The 27847-nt window shown below is 38.0% G+C and overlaps 1 protein-coding gene across 1 annotated transcript in view; it reads left to right on the top strand.

Annotated features, from left to right (window-relative positions):
* HEPH (hephaestin) overlaps positions 1-27847 on the top strand; it is a 105165-nt gene that overhangs the window by 27045 nt on the left and 50273 nt on the right. Inside the window, 6 exon segments of the mRNA XM_032255817.1 lie at positions 2755-2966; positions 3986-4136; positions 6513-6725; positions 9249-9462; positions 12879-13018; positions 13808-13939. Of these exon segments, the coding sequence (XP_032111708.1) occupies positions 2755-2966; positions 3986-4136; positions 6513-6725; positions 9249-9462; positions 12879-13018; positions 13808-13939 (1062 nt within the window).

The raw sequence follows: 27847 nt of genomic DNA on the forward strand, positions 1-27847 counted from the left end.
TTGTGAAAAACAGCTTTAGGAGGCATTTTGGAGATAATTGCAAAATTCTTGATATATATTGGATATTAGATGTTATTAGGGAATTTTCTTAGGTGTAATAATGGCATTATAGTGAAATACGAGATGCTTGCTAATATTTTAGCTATAAAATGTCATGATGTTTGCATTCTACTTCCAAATGATTCAACCAAAGCAAACAAACAAAAACTGCGTGTAGTGTGTGTACGTGTACATACACATAGATTAGATGAATTAAAGACGGTGAAATGTTAGCAATAGACTCTAAGTGATAGGGTGATCATTGCACTATTTTTTAAAGTTTTCTGTATATTTGAAAATTTGAAGAGTAAGAAATAATGAATGAATAAGAAAAGATTTTAAAAAAATAGACAAAAATGTAGACAAGGCTATTTATTTAAAAGGTTCATATCCACAAGTAGAATAATATATGCAGTAAATACTGAAAGGAATGTTCAACCTGAAATAATCACACAAGTGTAAATCAAAACAACAGCAAGTTTTGTTGATGTTTTTGTTTGCCTACAAGACAGTTATTTTGACAAGATTAAAAAGAATTCCCCAGTGCTGATGAGGTTGTAAATTATAAACTAAATTACAACCCCTTGTTGTAAGCTATACTGCAAATGTTCTTCCATATGCTTCTTTGCACACTTTTATAAACATTTCTTCAGAATATATTTTTAAGGTGAGGAATTGCTACATCAGAGGATACATACCTTAAAATTTTTGATACCTACACCCAAAATGCTGTCTGGAGAGATTTGCTGTATTATCAGTTTAGAGTTCTATTAGCAGTATCTGAGGAGGGCTCCTTTCCTTACAACCTCATCAGCACTGGGAAAATCTTTTTTAATCTTGTCAAAATGACTGTCTTGCAGGGAAACAACAGCATCAACAAAACTCACTGTTGTTTTGATTTACATATGTTTGATTATTTTAGATTGAACATTCTTTTCAGTATTTATTGCATATATTATTCTACTTGTGGATATGAACCTTTTAAATAAAAAACTGTGTCTACATTTTTGTCTACTTTCTTTTTTTTGTTATATAAATATATATATATATATACACACATATATACATATATATATATGTATATATAATTGCAATTTAGGTTCTGGGATACATGTAAAGAACATGCAGGACCGTTGCATAGGTACATACATGGCAATGTGGTTTGCTGCCCCCGTCCCCATCACCTATATCTGGCATTTCTCCGCATGTTAGCCTTCCCCAACTCCCTACCCCCCACTGTCCCCCCAGACCCCCCCCACAGACCTCAGTGTGTGATGCTCCCCTCCCTGTGTCCATGTGTTCTCATTGTTCAGCACCTGCCTATGAGTGAGAACATGTGGTGTTTGATTTTCTGTTCTTGTGTCTGTTTGCTGAGAATGATGATTTCCAGGTTCATCCATGTCCCTACAAGGGACACAAAACCATTGTTTTTGATGGCTGCATAGTATTCCATGGTGTATATGTGCCACATTTACCCTGTCCAGTCTATCATCAATGGGCATTTGGGTTGGTTTCAGGTCTTTGCTATTGTAAGCAGTGCTGCAGTGAACATACATGTGCATGTGTCCTTATAATAGAATGATTTATAATCCTTTGGATATATACCCAGTAATGGGATTGCTGGGTCAAATGGAATTTCTATTTCTAGGTCCTTGAGGAATCGCCACACTGTCTTCCACAATGGTTGAACTAATTTACACTCCCACCAACAGTGTAAAAGTGTTCCTATTTCTCCACATCCTCTCCAGCATCTGTTGTCCCCAGATTTTTTAGTGATCGCCATTCTAACTGGCGTGAGATGGTATCTCAATGTACATTTGATTTGCATTTCTCTAATGACCAGTGATGATGAGCATTTTATCATATGTTTGTTGGCCTCATATATGTCTTCTTTTGAAAAGTGTCTGTTCATATCCTTTGCCCACTTTTGAATAGGTTTGATTATTTTTTATTTCTTGTAAATCTGTTTTAGTTCTTTGTAGATTTTGGATATAAGTCCTTTGTCAGATGGGTAGATTGCAAACATTTTTTTTCAAATTTTGTCTACATTTTTTTTTATTATTCCCTTTTACACTTACCCTCTTTATAGGTGAGTGAGTAGAGTAGGTGCCATTTAAACCATTTCTTACCATCATGCATTTTTATAATTTGCAAAATCTTTGCTAACTTAACTTGTAAAAAAAGTTATCTAGCTATTTTCAATTGTACTTCTTTGATTACTGATGGCATGAAAATTTGAAAAAAGTGTGTGCATTGCTTGGCCATGTTTTGTTTCCATTTTAGAAATTACAGCCGTAGTGTTATATGTATATACATATACATATGCACATATATACACATACATACATACATAACATATACACATCCACATATACATAGTACATATTGAAAGAAAAAAATGTTAAATAATCACAGCTGTTTAAAAATGAAATGAGCTATAATGGCAGATAGTAAGTCTCCCATCGCTGCACAGTTTTAAGCAGAAGTAGTGATGTAAGAGCAGATTAATGTATGTTTTCAAGTGATGGCAGAACGAGAAAACAAACTCATCTCTTGACTCCTAGACCAGAGTCCTCTTCAATATTCAATATTCCATGTTGCTGCTACTGTTGCTCCAAAATGCCTTTGTAGTTCATAATCTTTATTTCACCATTTTGAGCTGATGATTCTCATTCTAGTCAATGTAAGTAATGAGTACCATATTTTTCCCTACAGGTTCATCTCACCCTGGCTTGGTTGCTAAGCCCTTTGAGAAAGTAACATACCGCTGGACAGTCCCCCCTCATGCTGGTCCCACTGCTCAGGATCCTGCTTGTCTCACCTGGATGTACTTCTCTGCTGCAGATCCCATAAGAGACACAAATTCTGGCCTGGTGGGCCCCCTGCTGGTTTGCAGGGCTGGTGCCTTGGGTACAGATGGCAAGCAGGTATTGTCAGGGTTATCTGGCTGGGAAGCCTGCAGGGAGAAGGATGAAGCTAGCTTGCTGGATAGCAGTTAAGCATGGAACTGGGTTCTGAAGTTTAGGGAATAAAAGAAAAATAATCAAGCTGGCCCATCTGAAATTAATATTTTGTGACCTCATGCTATCGTGCATGTTATTTTTTGTACTGGCAAACATATCTTCCTTAGCCTCACAGGTAATTCATGATATCCTTCCATCATCTCCTTCTTTTCTCCCTCCCTCCCTCCTTCCTTCCATCCTTCCTTCCTTCCTTCCTTCCTTCCTTCCTTCCTTCCTTCCTTCCTTCCTTCCTTCCTCCCGTCTCCTTCTCCCTCTCCCTTATGTCATTGGCCCCTAAACCTTGCTCCTGATCCCTAAATCTGCTTCAATATTTGCCTGTCTTCTTTTGTATTCAGCCCACGATTTCTATTTGTGTAACATTGGGTGAGCTACTGAACTTCTCTTTGACTCACTTTTCTCATTTGTAAAAAAGGGATAACAATGGAAGAAGACATCTTGGGTTTCTGTGGGGATTAATTAAAATAATCCATATACAGGGCTTAGTACAGTGTAAGCACTTGGTAAATGCTAGTGGTAACAATAATTACTATTCATATAACTTATCTTTTATTTTCTTATTTCCCCCAAGACCCTCCTCTGCTTTTCTAGCCATCTCCCCTCAGTCCTCTCCCCAGGTGATTCCAAGTTCTCTTTTTTCACACTCCGTACCTCTTATTTCTTATCCTATGCTCCTTCCCTGACCCCTTTCGTACATTTCTTCCCCGTCAGGCTTGTCCTTTTATTCTGATCTTCTTCTCTCATCTGCAATTTGAGGATAAGGAAAAACTGCTTATCAATAGCTGCATCTCTGGGTAGAAGGTATGGGCTCAAAATGGGAAAAGAAAATGGGAAGAGTCTGGAATCCCTGGATCTGTAGCAACACAGTCCACAACTGCTGAAACCATTGTCATTTTTCCCTCTACTTTCTTCTATTGGGCCTACAGAAAGGGGTGGATAAAGAATTCTTTCTTCTTTTCACTGTGTTGGATGAGAACAAGAGCTGGTACAGCAATGCCAATCAAGCAACTGCTATGTTGGATTTCCGACTGCTTTCAGAGGATATCGAGGGCTTTCAAGATTCCAATCGGATGCATGGTATGGGGAGTACTTTTGCCCTGGGCTAAATTGAGGGACCCCAAGTCAAATCTAACTTGAACTGTAATCATGACCAATCCTGAAAATACTGATTTTATTGGTCATCTCTGTCCAAGAGACGAGCTAGATTGAGAGATTCAACCTAACACAACAGATCTTATACTTAGCACCTTTGGGTGCTGTGTCCTGTGTTACACAATATGGGGGACACTGGAAGAAAGTACTGTGAGATGAGGATTGTGCACCAGAAATCTACAAGGGATTGTGAAGAATAAGCCAAATGATACCTTTCCAATCTTATCTCCCCACTTCCTTATCTTTTACTACCTTTGCTCCCCCTACCCCATACTCCTGCCAAATAGGACTATTTTTCTTTGTGAACATGCTGATTTCGTGCTTTTGCAGTGTTGTTCCCATTCCCTTCACTTGAAATGTCACTGCTTACATCTTTGTCCTCAGCTTGCAGGAATTCTGTGCATTCTGTATGACCCATCTCAAAAGCTACCTCTTCCATGTAACCATTTCTTATCAGCCAAGCTCAGGGTAATGGCAACCTCTCCTGAACTACCATTGCATTTCAATCAGACCATTTCAATAGCAAGTTCCATATACTCTTCAATATTGTATCTGTTTGTTAAATTGATTTTGATTTCTGCAAGAGTGTAGTCTTTTTAAACATGAGCATTAAATATTGCTTATCTCTGTATCCTCTACACTGTCTAATACATAGTTTATTGAATTAGTAAACTACTAAATGAATGGGTGGATGGATGAGTAAATGAATGGGAAGACATGGTTTCAGTTTGCAAGGAGCTTCCGGCAATTTGCAGTGAGATGAGATTAATAAAATTTATGAAACATTTATAGAATAATCCAAGAAAGGCTATAATTAAGTGCTTAATTAAAAACTAAGTGCTGAATTAAAAGCTGTGTAGAACAACTGTTTCATAAGAGAAGGAGATCATTAATGAGGAAGTATCACATTAAAATATTTCTGGAAGAAAGAACTGCTTAAGCTTGGGATTGAAGACTGAATAGATTTTCAACCAGGCAAGGGAAGCATAATCATGGAGTTAGTAGTGTTCTTATTAGCATTCTAAGGGATTATCACACAGTGTGACACATTAAATTGCAGTAGATATGGAGGCATTGAAAAGGTGTAGGCTTCAAACAAGTCTCCCTCCTGTGTTTTGCATTGGGAGGGTGGTATAGGAGGGAAACAAGAATGAGTGAATTGTTTTTGGTTCTATCTCTTGGTTTCCATTACTAGTTAGTTCCATCATTTGGAAAAAATAAAACAGTCTCATGAGCAAAGTTCATTCCAGTTAGAATTTACTGAGCACCTAATTAGTATGAGGTGCTCAAGCAGTCACATAGATATAGAAAAAAAATTGATATACTTCCTGTTAGGTCAATCCATTGCAGCAAATAGATTTCTAAGTAAATCACCAGAAAGTATATCAGTTGCATTCCATGGTAACTGATATTGCAGATAATCTTTTATAAAATTGTGTGGGATAAAAGTTTCATGGATCAAAGAGGGAGTAGTAACTGCTTTACAGAGGATATCTGAATAAAGATATGATGAGTGAATTGTAGGATGCCATAGAAAGATACCATAAGAGAAGTTCATTCCATCAAGAGGAAACAGTATGTGAAAAGTCAACAGGTATTATCAGGGCATCTACAATGTTTAAAGCTTTGGTAATGCAGAGAGAAATAGAGCTCAGAGGACAATGATGTGTGTGTGTGTGTGTACATGTACGTGTGTGTGTGTGGGTGGGGGAAGAGGATGGGAGGACAGACTGCAGGTAGGAGTACCAGAGAGGTGGCTATTTTAGAAGTTCAGGCCAGAGAGGATGAGGCCCAGAACCAGGGGAATGGCAGTGAAGATGAAGAGGAGGAAACAGGTTTGAGAGCTGAAGATGGAATTTTCAGAACCCAAACACGTTATGGAGGGGTGGAAAATAAGATCGGTGTAAAGAAGGAACAAAGTGGTTGTAAAATAACCAGAGAGTATGTTGCCACAGAAACCAAGGAAAAGGGATTTCAAGAAATGGGGAATAGGAGAGGTGTGTGTGTGTGTGTGTGTGTGTGTGTGTGTATGGTTGTGGTAGTGGAGAGTAGTTTAATGTTGTCAGGATGTGGATCATGATGGACAGGAGTCCAGAAAGGACAGTTGACTGCTCATCCCAAAGACACAGATATTCACAACTAGAGTTAAAGTGGCTTAGAGAAGAAGGCAGAGGAGTTGAGGATGACTCAGCAGTTTCAAGTTGTGTGAAACCATAGTACATAGCTGATGCCATGCTGCTGGCCGGTGCTGGAGTAGTCTGGTCTCATCTCCTTATCTTGTTTTGTGTTTTTGTTTTCCAGCCATTAATGGGTTTCTGTTCTCTAACCTGCCCAGGCTGGACATGTGCAAGGGTGACACAGTGGCCTGGCACTTGCTCGGCCTGGGCACAGAGACTGATGTGCATGGGGTCATGTTCGAGGGCAACACTGTGCAGCTTCAGGGCATGAGGAAGGGTGCAGCCATGCTCTTTCCTCATACCTTCGTCATGGCCATCATGCAGCCTGACAACCTTGGTAAGTGCCTTAGCAGCGGCCCTAGAGGCTTTGTTGGGTATAGGGCCTGGGATGGGATCGGGAAGAGGGAGGATGGTGAAGAGGAAAGAAGAGGCATGTTGAGGGTTCTAAGAAGTTTGAAAAATACTTTTGTCTTTTTCTTCTTCAATGTGCTCTCCATGTTCTAGTTACTTAGATTCCCTATTCAGCTGCAAGCAGAATAGAGTTAGCAGAAGGTGGAGAAAATCCTTTTCTGGAACAACAGAAGAGAAGTTGGGATGCTGTTTAGCTTTAGTGAAGTTCTTATATGGCAGGGAGTGGACTTGACCACATAGAGATTTTACAGATACAGTACTTTTATTGGGAGGAAGGTCAATGAGAGTCACTTATAAGTGCTATCAAATTGATATTCTGTGAGGATTTCTGCAGACTCTCACTTCTGGTCTCTCCCTTTTTCTTTCTCCCTGTGAAGCACCCCCACCCCTGCCACCCCATGTGTGTGTGGGGGGGGTGGGGGGTGGGTGTGCGCGTGTGGTGATGTAACTATTTCAGCCTGGAAATCAGAACACAAGAGCCCTAGTTCAGCCTCGTCCATTAACTTGGTGTGTAAATTTGAAATTTGGTCTAATCACTTCCCTTCTCCCTAGCTAGATTTCTTCCTTCATTGATTCATTCCTTCCTGCCTTCCTTCCTTCAGTCCTTTTGTCCTTCCTCCATCTCTCCTTACCTCCCTATCCTTTTTCTTCCTTTTATGAAGATATTTGACTATAATATTTCTTCAGATTCTATGTATTTCTAGCATTTCGTAATGCAGCAGTTATCTTTTCTTCAGTCCCTATGGTGTATTTTTTTTCCCAGCCATTAGATGGAAATAGTGTTTGTAAGAAAAACTTGTCAGTTTCACACAGTTTGTATTAAACTTTTACTTTACTTCTATAAATTCCATTCATATTTTGGGGAAAACATCCTTGAACAAGTGTCTTCAACATTTTAATAATTTTAACCTAGTCCTGAGTTTGACAAACACTTGATATAAAGCTGGTCTCCTGAGAAATAGAACAGTGTGAAGGCTATTATTGCAATTTTTTCTGTGAGAGAAGCTTGGGGCTTGGACTAGGGAAGTGGCAGTGGAAATGAAAAAATAATTTCAAAGGAATTTCTGATAGAATATATTGATGGAATAGATATGGGTGGTAAGAGAAATAGAAAAAGTAGATGTGGAAAGAAAAGAGTAGATTCTTTATTTCAAGGTGTTTATAAACTAGTAGAAGGGATCATTTTAAAAGAGGGGGGCACTCAGCCCTTTAACATGTGGTTTAGATATAAAGTGCATTAGGAGTGGAGAGGCCAAGAATGTAGAACTTAGTTTGTGCCAAAATAGTCAGGGAGGGCTTTCTGGAAAAGAAAAATGAATTGCGTCTTGGAAAATGAGTGAACTCTCATAGATACTTGGAGGTGGGGGTTGCAGGTATGTTCCAGAAATAGGGTAATAAAATGAAGATTCCGAGCTAGGAATGAATGGAAAATGTGAGATGCAATCACGGTTTGATGTAGTCGGAGAGCTAGTAGAGTTTAAGACAATGTGTGGGAAGTAGAACTGGATTGATAGTTTGGGGCCAACTCACAGAAGGCTTTGAAAGCCAGGAAGCAGAATTTGTAGTGTTGGGATAAGCACTGAACAGCAAGTAAGGAAACAATGAGAGTAATGTTCTAAGAAAGTTAGCTTCTCTTGATCAACAGTGAGTTTAAGTATCCTTGACGTAGAAATTTGGAGCTTAAGATCTTGTCCAGGCAACTCCACAGAACAGACATTTAAGACTGTTACCTGAGCCTTCAATTGTAAAAAACGAGTGAAGGGCCTTCTAAAGCTGTCTTAGGTAAGCATCCCTCTGCAATCAAGAAGTTCTCTTTCTTTTTAGCTAACTATTGAAGTCTATTTTATTTCTTTGGTACTTGGTAGGAGAAAACCCATCAATGTTTTTCTTGAAATAATAATTATTACAGCTTTATTTACTTATTTATAGCTTCATTTAACTGAACATTGAATATGTTCTATACTACACACTGTTCACATATTATTGTGTTTAATTGTAAAACATATAAAATAATCCTTGTTTTTCTGATGAGGGAACTGAAAAACACACAGGTTTAGAAATTGCCACAAGGTTATATATAATAAATAACAGATAGGGTTACCAACCATGGCAGTTTGCCTAGTACTGAGGGGTTGCTAGGAATATAGGACTTACTGTGCTAAAACCAGTAATACCCTGATAGAAGTTGGTTATTCTAGTGGCAGAGTTTAGTTTTAATAAACCCAGACAGTGTATGTGGCTTTGGAGCTGGAGCTCTTAACCTTTGAGCTCATTACTCTCAATAAACTTTTAATACTGTTTTATTTAATGTGTAGTTAAGACAAGAGCCTTATCTGAGACTATCTGAAACTACCTATTTTCTGCAGTCTGCCTAGGGAGAGGCAGGAAATTCCCCAGGCACCACCCAGGGGTGTTCTGAGTCAGATTTTTCTCTCTGATCCTCCCTCAGGGACATTTGAGATTTACTGCCAGGCAGGCAGCCATCGAGAAGCAGGGATGAAGGCAATTTATAATGTCTCCCAGTGTCCTGGCCGCCAAGCCACCCCTCGCCAACGCTACCAAGCTGCAAGGATCTACTATATCATGGCAGAAGAAGTAGAGTGGGACTATTGCCCTGACAGGAGCTGGGAACTGGAATGGCATAACCAGTCTGAGAAGGACAGGTAAGGCTTCAGAAATGGAGAGATTACACTTTCCAAAAATCACTTTGCAAATGAAAATACTGCAACTGTGAGATGAGGAGACTCTTACCTCAGGTCACCTAATGTGATACCAACGGAATTGAGAGATGGGGCTACAATGCAGCTCTGATGAATTCTAGCTCAGTGCCACTTCTATATTGATATAGTGAGGGAATAAGGCTTGCTCGCGTCTTCACCCTCAGTCTTTGTCTCTCTTCTTTCAGTTAGCTGAAAGTATTTACCCTGGGACTTAAATTTCATAGAATTTACTCAAGAGACTGAATGTCTCAAGCTCAGCTGCCCCTTGACAAAATGGCATTGCATTTATTAAAGTACAGACTAAGCTATGTAGCGGGAAATGTTTAAAACAGAGTGATTGAAACATGATAGAATTTTATTTCTTATTCACATAATAGTACAAATATGAGCAATTCAGGGCGGGCAGGTGAACCCCATCATTCTCAGCACTTCCTTTCATCTCTGTGGCCAAGATGCCTGTTCCAGTTGTAGCTATCCCTAGCCATCAAGAAGAAAGAAAGAAGTCAAGGTCACGCAGCATTGTCTATAAGGACACGGCCTGAAGTTGTATATATCACCTTTTCTTATACTCTATTGTTCTGAACTAATTCTTATGGCCATCTTTGGCTGCAACAAAAGTCTGAAAACTGTAATCTCTGATTAATCTGTCATGTGCTCAGCTAAAAGTTAGGTGATTCTATTACTGACAATGAAGGAGGAGAGAATGGAAACGTAGATACAAATTAGCAGTCTCCATTAGTTTGTTTTCAGTGCTCTCACTACGCATTGGCAATTCTTACTCTTTATGTTGTTCGTTGAAAGTTGAAGTCTTCCTGCTAATGGTCTGAAAATGTTTTATTTCCTTTTTAATTCTTTATTTTTGATGTTCAGATAGACATATAATTATCAAAACTAACGTCCATTGAACCTACAATAAGTTTTCTATAAACAGAAGCAGATAGCTAGGTTGGACATTTGTTTGAAGATTCCTTCTATTAGCTCTGTCTATGTACGTGCTAAAAGGAAAATGTATTACTAGTTGATATTTACTTTGAAAACACTAGTTTAAGTCACAATTGAACTATCTACAACTACTGAGGATAAAATTTGACTTCATTTAGAAATACGTTGTTTATTTAGTTCCCCTCACTTGTTTCTAATCAGAACCCAGTGAGATACGCCTAACAAGATCTTATAATTTAAAAAAACAAGAAAAAGATATATTTACATCAGTTTGTTAAAAATATATTATTAGTTGGTAGCATTCAGGTAGGGCCCAAGTGAAAATTTTTTTAAAATAATTGGAACTTTTATTTTAGATTTATGAATCACATGTGCATGTTTGTTACATGGGTATATTGTGTGATGCTGAGGTTTGGGATACAGATCCCATCACACAGGTAGTAAGCATAGTACCCAATGTTTCATTTTTCAACCCTTGCCCCCCAACCCCAATTTCTATTGTTGCCATTTTTATGTCTATAAGTACCCAATGTGTAGCTCCCACTTATAAGTGAGAACTTTTTGTTTTTCTGTTCCAGCATTAATTTGCTTAGAAATTTGTGGCCTCCAGCTACATCTTTGTTGCTGAAAAGGACATAATTTCATTATTTTTAAAGTCTGCATAGAATTCCATGGTTTATGTGTACCACATTTCCTTTATCCAGTCCACCATTGGTGGGCACCTAGGTTGATTCTATGTCTGTGCTATTGTGAACATGTACCTCTTTGGTAGAATGATTTATTTTTCTGGCCCATTTCTTTTTTTTCTTTTTTCTTTTCTTTTTTATTTTTTTGAGACAGAGTCTTGCTCCGCCACCTAGGCTGGAGTGCAGTGGCACGATCTTGGCTCACTGCAACCTCCACCTCCCAGGTTCAAGCAGTTCTCCTGCCTCAGCCTCCCTACTACACGTGCATGGTGATTGGCTTTTTGCTTGTTGAATTAAGTTTTTGGAAATTTTAAAATGTGACTTCCCCTCTCTGAGCCTGGGTATACTCATCTTGAAAATGATGCAGTATGGGTGAAATAACAGGGCTAGAAAAGAAGGGAGGGAAGAAGCAGCAGGCTTGAATCTAAATCCTGGCTCACTTTCTGGCTAACAATGTCACCGCGGATAAGTCCTGCCATCTCTGGGCAATGGATCGCACCTCTGACACCTACCTACTCCATAGTCCTATTAGAAATATCAAATGATAAATCTGTGCGTAAACTAGAAAGAATCCTATAAGGAGAAAATCTGTAAGATTTCATTTCCTCCCTATGTCTCACCATCCTTTACCCTCTGGTTGCAGCAGCAGTTAGTACTTTCTTGCCACCTTGTACCTTGCCCTTTTGTAAAACTAATTTCATTAAGACATCAGTAAGGTTAGAGCTAAAGCCTATGACTTCTGATTCTTAGCCCAGTGCTCTTGTGGTTTGAATTGTATGACAAATTTCTATCTGGATTATGGCAAACAAGGAACATAGATACTGAAACCTGCCTTTTTTTTTTTTTTGACAAAGCCTCGCTCTGTTGCCCAAGTTGGCGTGCAGTGGCATGATCTTGGCTCACTTCAACCTCTGCCTCCCAGATTCAAGCGATTCTTGTGCCTCAGCCACCCAAGTAGCTGGGATTACAGGCACAAGCCATCACATACAGCTGACTTTTTTTTTTTTTTTAATTTTTAGTAGAGATGGGGCTTTGTTGTGTTTCCCAGGCTGGTCTTGAACTTCTGAGCTTAAGTAATCTACCTGCCTTAGCCTCCCAAAGTGTTGGGATTACAGGCGTGAGCCACTGTGCATGGCATATCTGCCATCTTTAATTTTGGTTATGCAACCAATGTGGTGAGAAGTCTGGCATTAGAAGAAACAGGTCCCTGATGCAAGGAAAATGCAAACTGCAACATGATATGCACAGTATTATCATAATTTATGTAGAGTGAAAGACACTGATGCTGTAATATATATCATTAATGGAAATATACACATATATCAAAGTGTAGAAAAGTCAATTAGACCTTACAGCTGACTGCTTAACAGAGTAACCAATACTACATATCAACAGCTGCGCCGCTGTGGGGAGGAGAAGGGGTAGGAGGGATGAGCATCAGCTCTCTCTACAGTGATTTATTTCTAGTAGATAGAGAAAGAGCTCCAAAGCAAAGGGATTTCATGGGTTATTTCTTCATGGCCAGTAAGGGTGTCTGTTACATCATTATTTATCTGTGTGTTTAACAATTTTATAATTAAAATGTATTATCTCTGGAAAAAAAAAGAAATAGGTCCTCTTTTTTTCTATCTGTGAAATGAAGATGGTTCTGACTTAGCTTCCCCATAAATATTCAAATGAAAGGGAGGGGTCAATGGCCAGGTGCTGATACTACTCTTTGGATTCCTCTAGTTATGGTCACATTTTCCTGAGTAACAAGGATGGGCTCCTGGGTTCCAGATACAAGAAAGCTGTATTCAGGGAATACACTGATGGTACATTCAGGATCCCCCGGCCAAGGACTGGACCAGAAGAACACTTGGGAATCTTGGGTAAGGAAGTTCCACTTCTCTCCTAGTGTTTAGCAGCCTGAACTGCACCTATGGCAACTATGTTATACCAGAATGGCCTCGTTAGTCCCCGTTCTCAGTCTTTTCCTATGATATACTGTAATTATGGTCATATTTTATGAAACAACCATGAGAATAAACACGGAAGTGGGAGGGAAGAAATCGAATTCTGCTGCAACATGAACGAGGCTTTACTGGATTTTCTATATCCTCAAGTATGAGTCTCTGAGGATAGTAGGTTATAATAAATGCTAGGGGCAGGAGAACTTAGGAACATCAAAAAGTGAAAAATGTATATATACAGGGAATCCATTTTTACATCATACCACTGTTTAATTATTGCTTTAGGTTTTTCCCCCTTATTCTAGTTTTGGTACAAAAGGGACCCACTGAATTCTGAAGAGATCCTCTCAATTCTATATTCTTTGCCAAACTTACCACTCTTTATAATCAATGATTCCACAACACCGTGATTCTCTAGTCACTTGGAATGTTATAGACAGAGTGTAAGGGTGGCAAAAGTAGAGGTAATTGGATGTATAATCTTGTTGTTGAAGTAACTTCATCCTGTGGGTAGTAATATCACTTTAAGGGTTTCTGAATTTAAAAATAGAGCCAGCCATGCCTTCTAGGTCTTAGAAGGATCTTTTCTCAGGGTAAACCCCTAATTCTATGAAGTGCTCGTGTATGTCGTTTTCTTTAATGCCTCCTGTTCTACTCCTTCACTAATAAAATTTAATTAATTAATTAATTTTTTATTACTTACGTTAGGTCCACTTATCAAAGCAGAAGTTGGTGATATCCTGACTGTGGTATTCAAGAATAATGCCAGCCGCCCCTACTCTGTGCATGCCCATGGAGTGCTAGAATCTAGTACCGGTTGGCCACTGGCTGCTGAGCCTGGTGAGTGGGGACACTTAGTAAAAGAACAAAGGATATACATCATCTCTGCTTCAGGCTTCTGGATGGTTCCTTAAAAAATTATGTGCTTCAGTCTGGAGTGGTGGCTTATTTCTGTAATCTCAGCACTTTGAGAGTCTGAGGTGGGCAGATTACTTGAGGTTAGGAGTTCAATACTAGCCTGACCAACATCGTGAAGCCTCATCTCTACTAAAAGTACAAAGATTAGCTGGTTGCAGTGGCATGCACCTGCAGTCCCAGCTACTCAGGAGGTTTAGGCAGGAGAATCTCAAACCCAGGAGGTAGAAACTGCAGTGAGCCAAGGTCATGTCACTGCACTCCAGCCTGGGGAACAAGCAAGACTCAATTTCAAAATAAAAATTATGAGCTTAGAGACATGAAATAGGAATATGGGCAAAACTAAGCCACAGGCTGAGTTTTTCTCCATGAAATATTCTCTCAATCCCAGAATAGGCTATGGCTTAGTCTTGGCTAATATTCCTGTTTCTGATCTCTAAGAAAATACCCTTGGATACAGTATGAGCGACTAATCTTGGCTAGAGAGTGACCTGGCCCAGACCACAGACTGATCATTCACTCCTTAGTCCAGTAGATAAAGGTCTTATACCATTCTTGCAGACTGAATTATTAATTCGCCAGTCACATACTAAACTCCTAATACTAAATGTAGAATGAGCACAAACTTGGCCACATTCTCTTTTATTAATTCATTCATTGAATAAACACTAGAGGCCTACTGGGTGACAGGGACAACTCTAGAATCTATGGATGCGGTGACAAACACTTGCTCCTGTCCTGAACAAACCTGAGCTATTATGATAGAAACAGGTAAACTGGTAACTATAAACCACTGTGTTAAGTGTTAATAGGAGTTTTTACAGTGTGATAGGCACGTGAAGAAGATGGTATTTAATGTTTGGATAGTCAGGAATGGCTTTCTAGATTAGGTGATATCTCAGCTGAGACCTACATCAGTAATTTTCGAACCTTAGCATGCATCAGGATCACCTGGAGGCTTGTTAAAACACAGATAGCTGAAATCAACCCTGAAAGTCTTTGATTCAGTAGGTCTGTGATGTAGCTCAGGAATTTGTTCCTTCAAACAAGTTCTCATGCTGCTAGCTCGGGAACTACACTTTGGAAACAGCTGACCTAAAGATGAAAAAAGGCATATATGGGTAAAGGTGAAGTGTAGTGTGTAAGACAAGCAGGAAAAAAGAAGTTCCAGATGTAAAGAATGCAGTGTGCAAAGGCCAAGAGATGAACATTGGTGTAGAGGTAAAGGAATAGATTCTAAAAAAATTAATGAGGTAAAATAAGCAGGTTATGATGAGTAATTGGATTTTGAAGGTGGGAAAGATAAGTATTCTTGAATGACATGCATGTTTTTGGAGGAAGATTCTTAAATGATACTCAATTTTTGGTTTGAACAACCAGGTAAATAGTGATGCCATTCATCAAGATAGGGAACATAAGAAAAAGGTAACTTGAGATGAAGTGGAAGGATTGGATGATGATGAGTTCCCTTTTGAATTTGTTGAATTTGGTATATTTGTAAGGTGACCAAATACAGGTATCTAGACTTAAAGATAAACATAAAAATCTGGGGCTCAGGAGAAAAGTATGCTCTGAAGGAATAGATGTGGGAGGCATCAACATCTAGGAAGTGATTAAAAGCATAGGAATGAACAGTTACCCCAGAAGAGTATATTGAATGAGAAAGTAAAAATCCTAAGATGAGACCCTGAGGAAGGCCAATTTTTGAGGGAGGTACCAATTGAAATATAAGCCTGAGAAAAGTTTGCAAAATAGGAGGAAAACCAAGAGAAGGTTACAAATGTTAAGAAAGGTAATTTCAAGGATGAAGTAGATAACAGCTTCAGCTGCTTTAAAGAGTTCAAATAAGAGCAGAAAATTTTCCATTGGTTATAGCAATAGGGGAGTGGCTCATGGTTTTGATAAATTGAGGAAAGAAGCTATATTAGAATGTATTAAAGAGTAATTGGGAGATATGAGAGTGAAAACAATGAGTATGGTTTAATTTTAAGACTTAGGCAGAACCATTTTAGGTCATGAGAAGGTCAGGGGTGTGTCCAAAGGCTAAAGTAAAGTGGAAGCAAAGGACACTACATTTGAGGAGATCCAGGGACTAATAGCCAGAATTGTGGATGAATCATCCACATGCACCTTGAAGTCACTCAGAAAAATGGTGGGGATTGGGGTGGAAAGGATGGTTATCCAGGTATTAAAATAATCAATAAATGACAATTAAGAGAGAAGGGATACATCGGAAGTCAGGAAACCACTTAGAAGGTTGTAGTGATCTATAAGTGATGATAATGGCTTTAACAAAGGTGATAAAAAATGAGAATGGAGACAACTAGATAAATTTGAGAGATGTTAAGGGTGAATAAACCTGACATTATGATTGAATAGGTGTTGAGATTAGGGAGATGGTGGATTTAAGGTTCATAAGCAAGTTTTTGGATTAAGCACCTGGATGTTGGTACCACTCACAAAGAAAATAGAAATTCAGGAAGCAGGGGGACGTTTTTTGTTCGTTTGTTTGTTGAGAGTGGGGAGATATTAAGTTTATTGTTGAAAATCTTATTGTGAGGTACCATAAAACATCCAGGTGGAAATGAGGGAGCCATACTGATAGGAAATGATTATAGTCAGTTTGAGATTTGAATCTGTAACTTGAAAGAGACACCTGGGATAGATATAGAGTTTTAACAGTCATAAGAATTACAATATATAGTTGAAATCATGATATGTATGTAATCACCCAGTGAGATAATGTGTGAAGTAGTGACAATGACATTAGCTGAGAATGAAACTTTGGAACCTACTATTATTTAAGAGGGAGTAATCTATCTTAGATAATTTACAGATTTAAGGTAGTTCCAATTGAAATCACAATTGGATATTTTATTTGTACAAATGTAAGTAGTATATGAGAAATTTTGTTACATGTATATTATGTATGGTGATCACATAAAAATATGTGCACTGTCCATCATCTGAGTATAATCTATTTTTGTTAAGTATAGTGATTCTATTCTGCTATCAAACATTGAATTCATTCCATTTTACTATATATTTGTGCCCTTTAAATCAGTATTTTTCCTCTTTCCCTTTTTTTCACACTCACCACCCTTCCCAGTCTCTGTTACCTACCTTTCCACTTTACTTCCACATGATCAATTTTTTTTAGTTCCTTCATAGAAGTGAAAAAATGCAATATTTGTCTTTTTGTGTCTGGTTTATTTTACTTAAAATAATGACCTCCATTTCCATCCACCTTGCTGCACATGATATGATTTCATTTTTTATGACTGAATAGTATTCCATTACGTGTATATATACCACATTTTCTTTATTTATCCCTTGATGAACATAGATTAATTACATATTTTTGCTATTGTGAATAGTGCTACAAAAAATCTGTAAGCACATGTATTTCTTTGATATATTGATTTTTTTGAGATTGCTGGATTGAGTAATAATTCTATTTTTAGCTTTTTAAGAAATTTTCATACTATTTTCCATAGTGACTCTACTAGTTTACATTTTCACCGATAGTGTGTAAGAGTTCCCTTTTCTCTGCATCCTTGCCAGCATCTGTTATTTTTTTTTCTGGTCTTTTTAGTAATAGCCATTCTGACTAGGGTAAGATGATCTGTTATTGGGGTTTTAATGTGCATTTCTGTCAGAATTAGTAATGCTGAGCATTTTTTCATATACCTGTTTGCAATTTGTATGTCTTATTTTGAGAAATGTCTATTCATATCATTTATCCATTTTTTAATGTGTTTCATTTTCTCTTCACTTGTTTGAGTTTCTTCGTATTGTGGATATTAGTTCTGTGTCAGATGAATACTCTGTAATTATTTTCTCCCATTCAACAGGTTGTCTTTTTGCTCTATTGATTATTTCCTTTGCTATAGCTTTTTAGTTAAATACAGTCCTATTTGCCAATTTTTGGTTTTATTAACTGTACTTTTGAGGTAATAAATTCTTTGCCTCAACCAATGTTCAGGAGAGTTTCCCTTCGGTTTTCTCCTAGTATTTTTATAGTTTCAGGTCTTACATTTTAGTCTTCATTCCATCGTGAGATAGTTTTGTATATGGTGACAGATAGAGGTCCAGTTTTATTTTTCTGGATGTGGCTTTCCAGTTTTCTCAGCACTATTTATTAAAGAGGATGTTCTTTCTCCAATGTAAGTTTTTGTCAGCTTTGTCAAAGATCCGTTGACTATAAATATGTGACATTATTTTTGGATTTTCTATTCTGTTTCATTGGTGTATGCGTCTATTTTCATACCATGCTGTTTTGGTTACCATAAACTTCTAATATATTTTGAACTCAGGTAATGTAATGCCCCCAGAGGTTTATTTATTTATTTGTTTATGGCTCAGGACTGCTTTGGCTATTTGGGCTCTTTTTAAATTTCATATAAATTTTCAAAATTTTTTTAAGTTTTGTGAATAATGACATTGATATTTTGAGAGGAATTGCATTGAATCTACAGATTGCTTTGGGCAATATGGTCATTCTAATGATATTAATTATTTTGATTTTTTTCATTTGTTGTGTCTTCTTCAGTTTCTTTCGTCAGTGTTTGTAGTTTTTATCACAGAGATCTTTCACCTCCTTGGTTAAAAATTTTGCTAGGTGTTATTATTATTCGTATGCATTTTATTATTTTGTATAATTACAACTGGATATTTTTGTATTGCAATAAAATCATTGTATGCAAGGTTCATTTGGAAAAATAAAGAATACCTGGGCAAGAAGAGCCAAAACATTAAGAAAATACTAATGAAAGCACACTAGCATAACCCAATAGTATAGCATACTATAAAGATGAAGATACAATAATTAAAGTGGCATGATACTGTAAAAAATTAATAAAACAAAACAAACATTCCTGAAACAGACCCAAGCTTCTGCCTTTGTCAATAGCAATGGGAATACAGATACTACTACTCTATTCCTAACCCCACACTTCTGCCTTCCACCTCCATCAGCTTCAGACAAGAAAGATGTTAATTTGATTACTCAGAACCTAAAATGTTTGCTGGACAATGTCTTACCACTGGGCAGGATTACTGTTTCTTTTATATCAGCACTTCCTATTGCACTGCCCCCTTCCATGTGGTAAGCTGACCTATGCCTGCAACTGGGTAAGCTGGATATGTGAACTAGAACATGGTCTGTGCTGCAGATCTAGCTATCTTAATTTAATGAGATTTGAGAGTCATCATCATGTAGATGACATTTGACATCATAATATGGATGAGATCACTCCAAGAGTGAGTTATACAGTAAGTAGTGACCAAGGTGGCTAGATTAATTCAGGTAAGAGATGATGGCTTGGACCAGCCTGATAAAGTAGAAAGGATGAGAAGCTTTCTAATTATGGATGTATTTTGATGGTTAAGACAATTAGCTGGTGAATTGGGGTTTGTAGATATTGTCTTTTTTATTTTTGGTAGTTGCTATATTTTAGTCAATCCCTTCTATGTTTTAAACATGGCAGATATCTTTCCCAATTTGTCTTCTAGCTATGAACTTTATTTGTGACATCATTTGTTGAACAGAAATCTTTGATGTGATGTGATCGAATTGATGAAATTTTGGCCTCATAGTTTGCCCTTTTAAACTTTTGTTTATCAAGTCCTTCCCACTCCTTGGCCACAAAGACATTTTGCTGCATTATCTTCTGTTAACTTTATAAGTTTCTTTTTTCACATTCAAATCTGTAATCAGACCAGAGTTTGCATTTCTATATGCTATTAGTTAGAGATCCATTCTTATTTTTTCTTTGTATAAAAAGCAAATTTTCTTAATACCATCTTCAAAACCATTCAACTGTCTCCCTTTTGAGTTGCCTTGCCACCTTTATTTCATGTTTAGCTTCTGTAAATACATTCATCAGTCTCCAATATATTCTGTTATATTTGTGTATTCAGTTATTATAAAAATACTGTTTTTATTATTGTGGGTTTGAAATTTTTCCTAATATTTGAAGAACAAACTTCTTTTATTCAAGATTTACTTAGGTATATGTTAGTTTTAGAATAAGTTTATCAAGTTTCTCAACTAAATACAGCTGAAATTTTGGTTGACATTGTATTAAATTTATAGACTAATTGGGAGAGAATTTACATCTTTATATTATTTACTTGTTGGAATGAATTTCTGTGTATTCAGATGGGCTTCTATGACTTTATAATGTTGTAAATATGCCTTCGTAAAGATCGTGCATATGCTTGGTTAAGTTAATCCATAATTGCTTCTTAGTTTTTGTTACTACTTTTAAATTATATTGTTAATAGATTATTTATAACCTAGAGAAATGCTATTCCTTTGTGTAAGTTGAACCTATATCTGGTAGTTTTCCTGAACTCCCTTATTAGTTTTATTAGTTTGTTGATTCTGGAAATATTGAGAGTTTTATCCTTCTACCTCATATTTCCTTCAATTTCCATATATGTTTGCCAGGATCACCAATGCTAGTGATGGTAGTGGTCATCTTCAACTTTCTCCCAAACTCAAAGGAATACATGTAAAGTTTCTCTCTGCTATGATTCTTTTTGGAGGAATTAATTTAAATTTCTAAATGAACAAAAATCTATTTAAATTTTTAATCAAGATAACTGACCTATAACCTTTGATAGAAGAATAATTTTGAAACCATTTTGGGAGTGGAGGAGAAAATGGTGGATAGGAAGTAGACTAACTTGCAGCTCTCACTGGCATGGACAGAGTAGCATGTGACGATGCATATCATGAACTTTTACTCCAAGAACTACCACAGAAACATACCACCAAGAGAATTCACAGACCCTTTGAAGGAGGTGCATTGCCACTGCAGACTTTGTGGGACAGCTGAGGGACTGTGAGTCATCTTGCTTTCTCAGTTGGGAGGATAGTAGCCTGGGGAAGGTTCTCAGCCCTGCTCACCAGCTGACTGGAAATAAACTCAGTGCTGTTGGGGAAGCATGATGTGAGTGAGACTGGCCTTTTAGGCTGTGGGCTGCTGTCTTTCTTTTATTTATCTGGCAACTCGTGTGATGCAGCAGAGGCAGCCATAATCCCCCCGGAACATACTCCATTGGTCTGGGAACCACACTGGCATTCCCCAAAGCTGCCACAGCAAGCCCTACCCCAGGAGAGTCTGAGTTCAGATACACCTGAGTCTGCCCTCCTGGTAGCCAAAGATCATGAACATAATCCCTTGCGAGTTCCATGGCCCTGTGTACCACCTGATAAGCCTGAATACTTATCCAAAGGTGACCCTAGAAGAAGCATGTATCCTTCCTATACAACTGTAACTGATATGTTCTTGAAAGTACCACCTCCAGATTGGAGGCCAGCCAACACAAAACCAATGCACTTAAAAATACAACTAAGGACACTGACATTGTTCACTTCACTCCTCTGCTGTCTTCACTGGAGCAGGTACTTGTGTCCATGGATGAGAGACCTGAAGATGGATTGTATCACAAGACTCTTTGAAGACATGCTCCTTTACCAATCTGAAGCCCAGTATCTCTGCTGGGTGGCTGGATCCAGAAGAGAATAAAAATCACTGCAGTTCACCTCTCAGGAAGCCCCAACCCCTGGGGGAAGGGGAGAGCTCCACATCAAGGGAGCACCCTGTGGGACAAAATAATTTAAACAGCAGTCACTGAGTCCCAGAACTTCCCTCTGACTTAGTGTACCCAAATAAGAAGGAACCTGAACAACAAGTCTGGTAATATGCCCAAACAAGTTCTTTAACAATCCCCAAAGATCACACTACCTTACTAGCAATAGATCCAAACCAAGATAAAAATCTCTGAATTGCCAGAAAAAATTCAGAAGGTAGACTATAAAGCTAATCAGGGTGGCATCAGAGAAAGGTGAATACCAACTTAAATAAATTAAAAATATGATACAGGATATAAATGGAAAAATCTCCAGTGAAATAGACAGCATAAGGACATGACAAAATGACAAAATGCACTGAAAAGCCTCAGCAGTTGAATTGAAGAATTAGAAGAAAAATCTTCAGACTTCAAAGACAAGGCTTTCAAATTAACTCAATTCAACAAAGACAAAAAATAATTAAAATATCTGCCAAGAAGTTTGCGATTATGCTATGACCAAAACTAAGCCTTGCTAGAGAGCTAGACATCCCCAAACAGGAAGTTCAAAGAACGCTTGGGAAATTCACCTCAAACAGATCATTGCCTATGTACATAGTCATCAGGTTATCTGAAGTCAAGACTAAGGAAAGAATCATAAGAGCTGTGAGGCAAAAGCACTAGGTAACCTATAAAGGAAAACCTACCTGATTAACAGCAGATTTTTCAGCAGAAACCCTTTAGAAGGGTTTAGGATCCTATCATCAGCCTCTTCAAACTAAATAATCATAAGAATTCTTTATCCAGCAAAACTAAGCTTCATAAATGAAGGAAAAATAGTCTTTTTCAGACAGACAAATGCTGACAGAATTTGTCACTACCAAGCCAGCACTACAAGAACTGCTAAAAGGAGATCTAAAACTCAAAATCAATCCTCAAAATACACCAAAATAGAACCTCCTTAAAGGATAAATCTCACAAGACCTATAAAACAACAACAATAAAAAAAAAAAGCCAAGGTATTCAGGGAACAAATAGCATGATGGATAGAACAATACTTCACATCTCAATACTAACGTTTAATGTAAATATTTCACTTAAATGATACTGAATAGCAAAATAGATAAGAATTCACCAATCAAGTATCTACTGTCTTCAAGAGACTCACCTTATACTTAAGGACTCACATAAACTTAAGGTAAAGGGGTGAAAAAAGATATTCCATGCAGCTGGACACCAAAAGTGACCAGGAGTAGCTATTCTTACATCAGACAAAACAAACTTTAAAGCAGCAGCAGTTAAAAAGACAAAGGGGAACTGATATTATGTAATAATAAAAGGACTAGTCCAACAGGAAAATATTACAATATTAACTATATATGCACGTAACACTGGAGAGCTCCTGAATTCATAAAACGATTACTACTAGACCTATGAAATGAGAGACAGCAGTACAAAAATAGTGGGGAACTTTAATATTCCACTGACATCAATAGACAGGTCATCAAGACAGAAAGTCAACAAAGAAACAACAGAGTTAAACTATACCTAGAACAATTGGACTTAACAGATATTTACAGAACATTCTACTCAACAACTGCAGAATATACATTTTATTCATTAGCACATGGAACATTTTCCAAGATAGAGTATATGATAGGCCACAAAACAAGTCTCAACAAATTTAAGAAAACTGAAATTATATCAAGTTTTCTCTCAAACCACAGTGGAATAAAATTGGCAATCAACTCCAAAAGGAACCCTCAAAACCATTCAAATACCTGGAAATTAAGTAACCTGCTCCTGAATGATTGTTGGGCCAACTATGACATCAAAATAGAAGTTAAAAAATCCTTTTGAGGTGAGTGATAATAGTGACACAACCTATCAAAACCTCTGGGACACAGAAATAGTGGTGCTAAGAGGAAAGTTTATACTTTTAAATGCCTACATCAAAAATTCTGAAAGAGCACAAACAGACAATTTATGGTCACACTTCAAAGAAATGGAGAAACAAGAACAAATCAAACCCAAACCCAGCTGAAGAAAAGAAATAACCAAGATCAGAGCAGAATTAAATAAAACTGAAACAAAAACAATACAAAAGATACATCAAATAAAAAGTTGATTATTTGAAAAGACAGATAGAGTTGACAGACCATTAGTGAGATTAACCAAGAAAATAAGAGAGTGAATCCAAATTAACTCTATTAGGAGAGACAGGAGATATTACAACCGATACCACAGAAATACAAAAGATCATTCAAGGCTACTATGAATATCTTTTTGTGCATAAACTAGAAAACCTAGATGAGATGGATAAATTCCTGGAAATATGCAACTTTCCTAGTTTAGAGCAGAAAGAAATAGAAACCTGTACAGACCAACAACAAGCAACAAGATTGAAAAGGTAAATAAAAGAATTACCACCACCACCAACAAAAGCCCAGGGTACACATCTGAATTCTATCAGACATTCAAAGAAGATTTGAAACCCATCTTATTGACTTTATTCCAAAAGATAAAGAGAGAATCCTCCGCACATAATTCTATGAAGCTAGTATCACCCTAATACCAAAATCCAAAAAGGACATAACAAAAAAAGGGAACTACAGACCAATATCCCTGATGAACATAGATACAAAAATCCTCAATGAAATACTGGTGAACCAAATCCAACAGCATATCAAAAAGATATCTACCGTGATCAAGTGGGTTTCATACAAAGGATGCAGGGATGGTTTAACATCTGAGAGTCAACAAATGCAATACACCCATAAACAGAATTAAAAACAAAAATTATATGGTCACCCCAATAGGTGCAGAAAAAGCATTTGACAAAATCTAGCACCCCTCAGTAAAATCAGCATAGAAGGAACATATCTTAAGGAATGGCAAGCCATACTTGACCTTAAGACACGTCAAGCCATCTATGACAAACCCACAGCCAATATTCTTTTGAACCAGAAAAGTTGAGAGCATTCCCCATGGGAACTGAAACATGACAAGGATGCCTACATTCACCACTTCTGTTCAACATACTACTGAAAATCCTAGCCAGAGCAATCAGACAAGAGAAAGAAATCAAGGACATCCAAATCAGTAAAGAGGAAGTCAAACTGTCACTGTCTGCTGATGACATGATTGTATATCTACAAAACCCTAAAGACACATCCAGAAAGCTCCTAGAACTGGTAAATGAATTCAGCCAAGTTTCACAATACAAAATTAATGTATACAAATCAGTACCATTTGTCATACTGGTACCCAACATCTTCTGTTGAATAGGGTGTCCTTTCTACACTTTTTGTTTTTGTTTGCTTTGTCAAAGCTATCTTGGCTATAAGTATTTGACTTTACTTCTGGGTTCTCTATTCTGCTCTATTAGTCTATGTGCCTATTTTTGTACTAGTACCATGCTGTTTTGGTGACTATGGCCTTATAGTATAGTTTAAAGTTGGGTGATGTGATGCCTCCAGATTTCTTCTCTTTGCTTCACCTTGCTTTGACAATGTGGGATCTTTTTTGGTTCCATATGAATTTTAGGATTGTTTTTTCTATTTCTGTAAAGAATGATGTTGGTATTTTGATGGAAATTGCATTGAATGTGGAAGAATGATACTGGATCCTCACCTTTCACTGTGCTGGTCCATTTTACTGCTGCTGATAAATACATACCTGAGACTGGATATTTACAAAAGAAAGAGTTTTAATGGACTCACAGTTCTACATGGCCGGGGAAACCTCACAATAATGGTGGAAGGCAAAAGTCAGGTCCCACATGGCAGCAGAAATGAGAAGAGAATGAGAATCAAGCAAAAGGGATTTCCCCTTATAAAACCAGATCTTTTGAGACTTATTTACTACCATGAGACAGTATAGGGGAAACCACCCCTGTGATTCAATGATCTCCCACTGGGTTTCTCCCACAACATGAATTATGGGAGCTATAAGTCAGGATGAGATTTGGGTGGAACACAGCCTAACAATATCACTCACCTTATAAAAAAAATCAATTCAAGATGGATCAAAGTGTTAAATCTAAGACCTGAAATGATAAAAATTCTAGAAGATAACATTGGAGAAATCCTTCTAGACATTAGCTTATGCCAAGGATTTAGGACCAAGAACCCAAAAGCAAATGCAACAAAACAAGGATAATAGATGGAACTTAATTAAATTAAAAAGCTTCTACACAGCAAAGGAAATAATCAGTAAATAGACATCCCAGAGTGTGAGAGAAAATTTTCATAATCTATACGTCTGACAAAGTACTACTAATATCTGGAATCTACTCAAATCAGCAAGAAAAAAAATCCCATCAAAAGGTGGGCTAATGACATGAATAGACAATTCTCAAAAGAAGATATACAGATGGCCAAAACATATGAAAAATGCTCATTACCACTAATGATCAGGGAAATGCAAATCAAAACCACAGTGTGATACCATATTACTTGTGCAAGAATGGCCATAATCAAAAAAATGGATATTAGGGAACTTCCACCAAGATGGCTGAATAGGAACAGCTGGAGCACAGTTCCCAGTGAGAGTGATGCAGAAGATGAGTGATCTTCACATTTCCAACCGAGGTACCAGGTTCATCTCAATGGGACAGGTTGGACAGTAGATGTAGCCCAAGGACAGCAAACCGAGGCAGGGTGGGGAGCTGCCTCACCTGGGAAGTACAGTGGGCTGGAGTGCCCTCTCTCCTACCCAATGGAGGCCATCGAGGTTGTTTCTGGCCACTCCAGAGCTCCAGTTTGGATGCTGCACTTCTCCCACAGTCTTTGCAGCCCACAGAATTGCTTGCTGATGCATCACAGGTTTCCAAGGCAAATCTGGGTGGCCGATTCAGCCAGCACCAAGAGTCCCAGCACAAATCTGAGCAGCCATTTTGACTGGGGCCTGGAGCACCTGTGAGACAGAGTCACCCATACCCCTGAGAGAAAGAGGACTGAAGGTGGGGAGCCAGGTGATCTGGTTCCACGGGTCCCATCCCCACAGAGACCAGCAAACCAAATTCCACTGGCTTGGGATTTTCACAGCCAGCACAGTAGTCTGAGCTCAACCCTAGATGGTCAAGCTCCATGGGGGGAGGGGCATCTGCCATTACCACCACATCTCTAACCTTACCTGTGTAAACAAAAGCACAAAGAAGTTTACACAGCAGCTGCGAGGAGCCTGCGGCAGCTCAATAACAACTCTGTTGGCAGACTGTGACTAGACTCCTTCCTTGCTGGGCAGGGCATCTTTAAAAAAAGGCAGTAGCCTGTCAGGGAATTATAAATAAAGCCACACCTTCCCAGGAAAGAGCACCTGGGGAAAGGAGTGGTTGTGAGTTGCAATGCAGCAGACTTAAACATCCTGCCCAGCAGCTCTGAAGGGAGCAATGGAGCTCCCAGCACAGCACTTGAGCTCTGACAACAGACAGACTGCCTCCTCAAGCAGCTCCCTGACCCCTGTGTATCTAAAGAGTCACCTCATACAGGAGAGATCTGGCTGACATCTGGAAGGTACCCTTCTGGGATGAAGGGAAGGAACAGACAGCAATCCTTGCTGTTCTGCAACCCCCACGGGTGATTCCCAGGCAAGCAGGGTCTCAAGTAGACCTCCAGCAGTCGTAAAGCAGAGGGGCCTGACTGTTAGAAGGAAAACTAAAAAACAGAAAGAAATAGCCTCAACATCAGCAAAAAGGATGTCCACTCAGAGATGCCATCCGAAAGTCACCAGCTACAAAGGTAGATAAATCCATAAAGATGGGAACAAAACAGCACAAAAAGGATGAAAACACCAAAAACCAGAACAGCTCTCCTCCTCCAAGGGATCACAACTCACTCAAAACCACACAAGTACGTGGAAACTGAACAACCTGCTCCTGAATGACTGCTGTATAAATAATGAAATGAAAGCAGAGAAAGATGTTCTTCAAAACCAATGAGAATGAAGACACAGCATACCAGAATCTCCGGGACACATTTAAAGCAGTGTCTAGAGGGAAATTTATACCACTGAATGCCCACGTGAAAAGCGAGGAAAGCTCTAAAATCAACACCCTATCATCAAAATTAAAGTAACTAGAGGAGCAAGATCAAACAAATTCAAAAACTAGAAGACAAGAAATAACTAAGATCAGAGTAGAACTGAAGGAGATTGAGACACAAAAAAAAAAACCTTCAAAAATTCACAAATCAAGGACTTTTTTTTTTAAAAGATCGACAAAATAGATCACTAGCCAGACTAGTAAAAATG

This window comes from Sapajus apella, unplaced genomic scaffold, assembly GCF_009761245.1.
Source record: "Sapajus apella isolate SASKATOON/1434 unplaced genomic scaffold, GSC_monkey_1.0 scaffold91, whole genome shotgun sequence".
Lineage (NCBI taxonomy): Eukaryota > Metazoa > Chordata > Mammalia > Primates > Cebidae > Sapajus > Sapajus apella.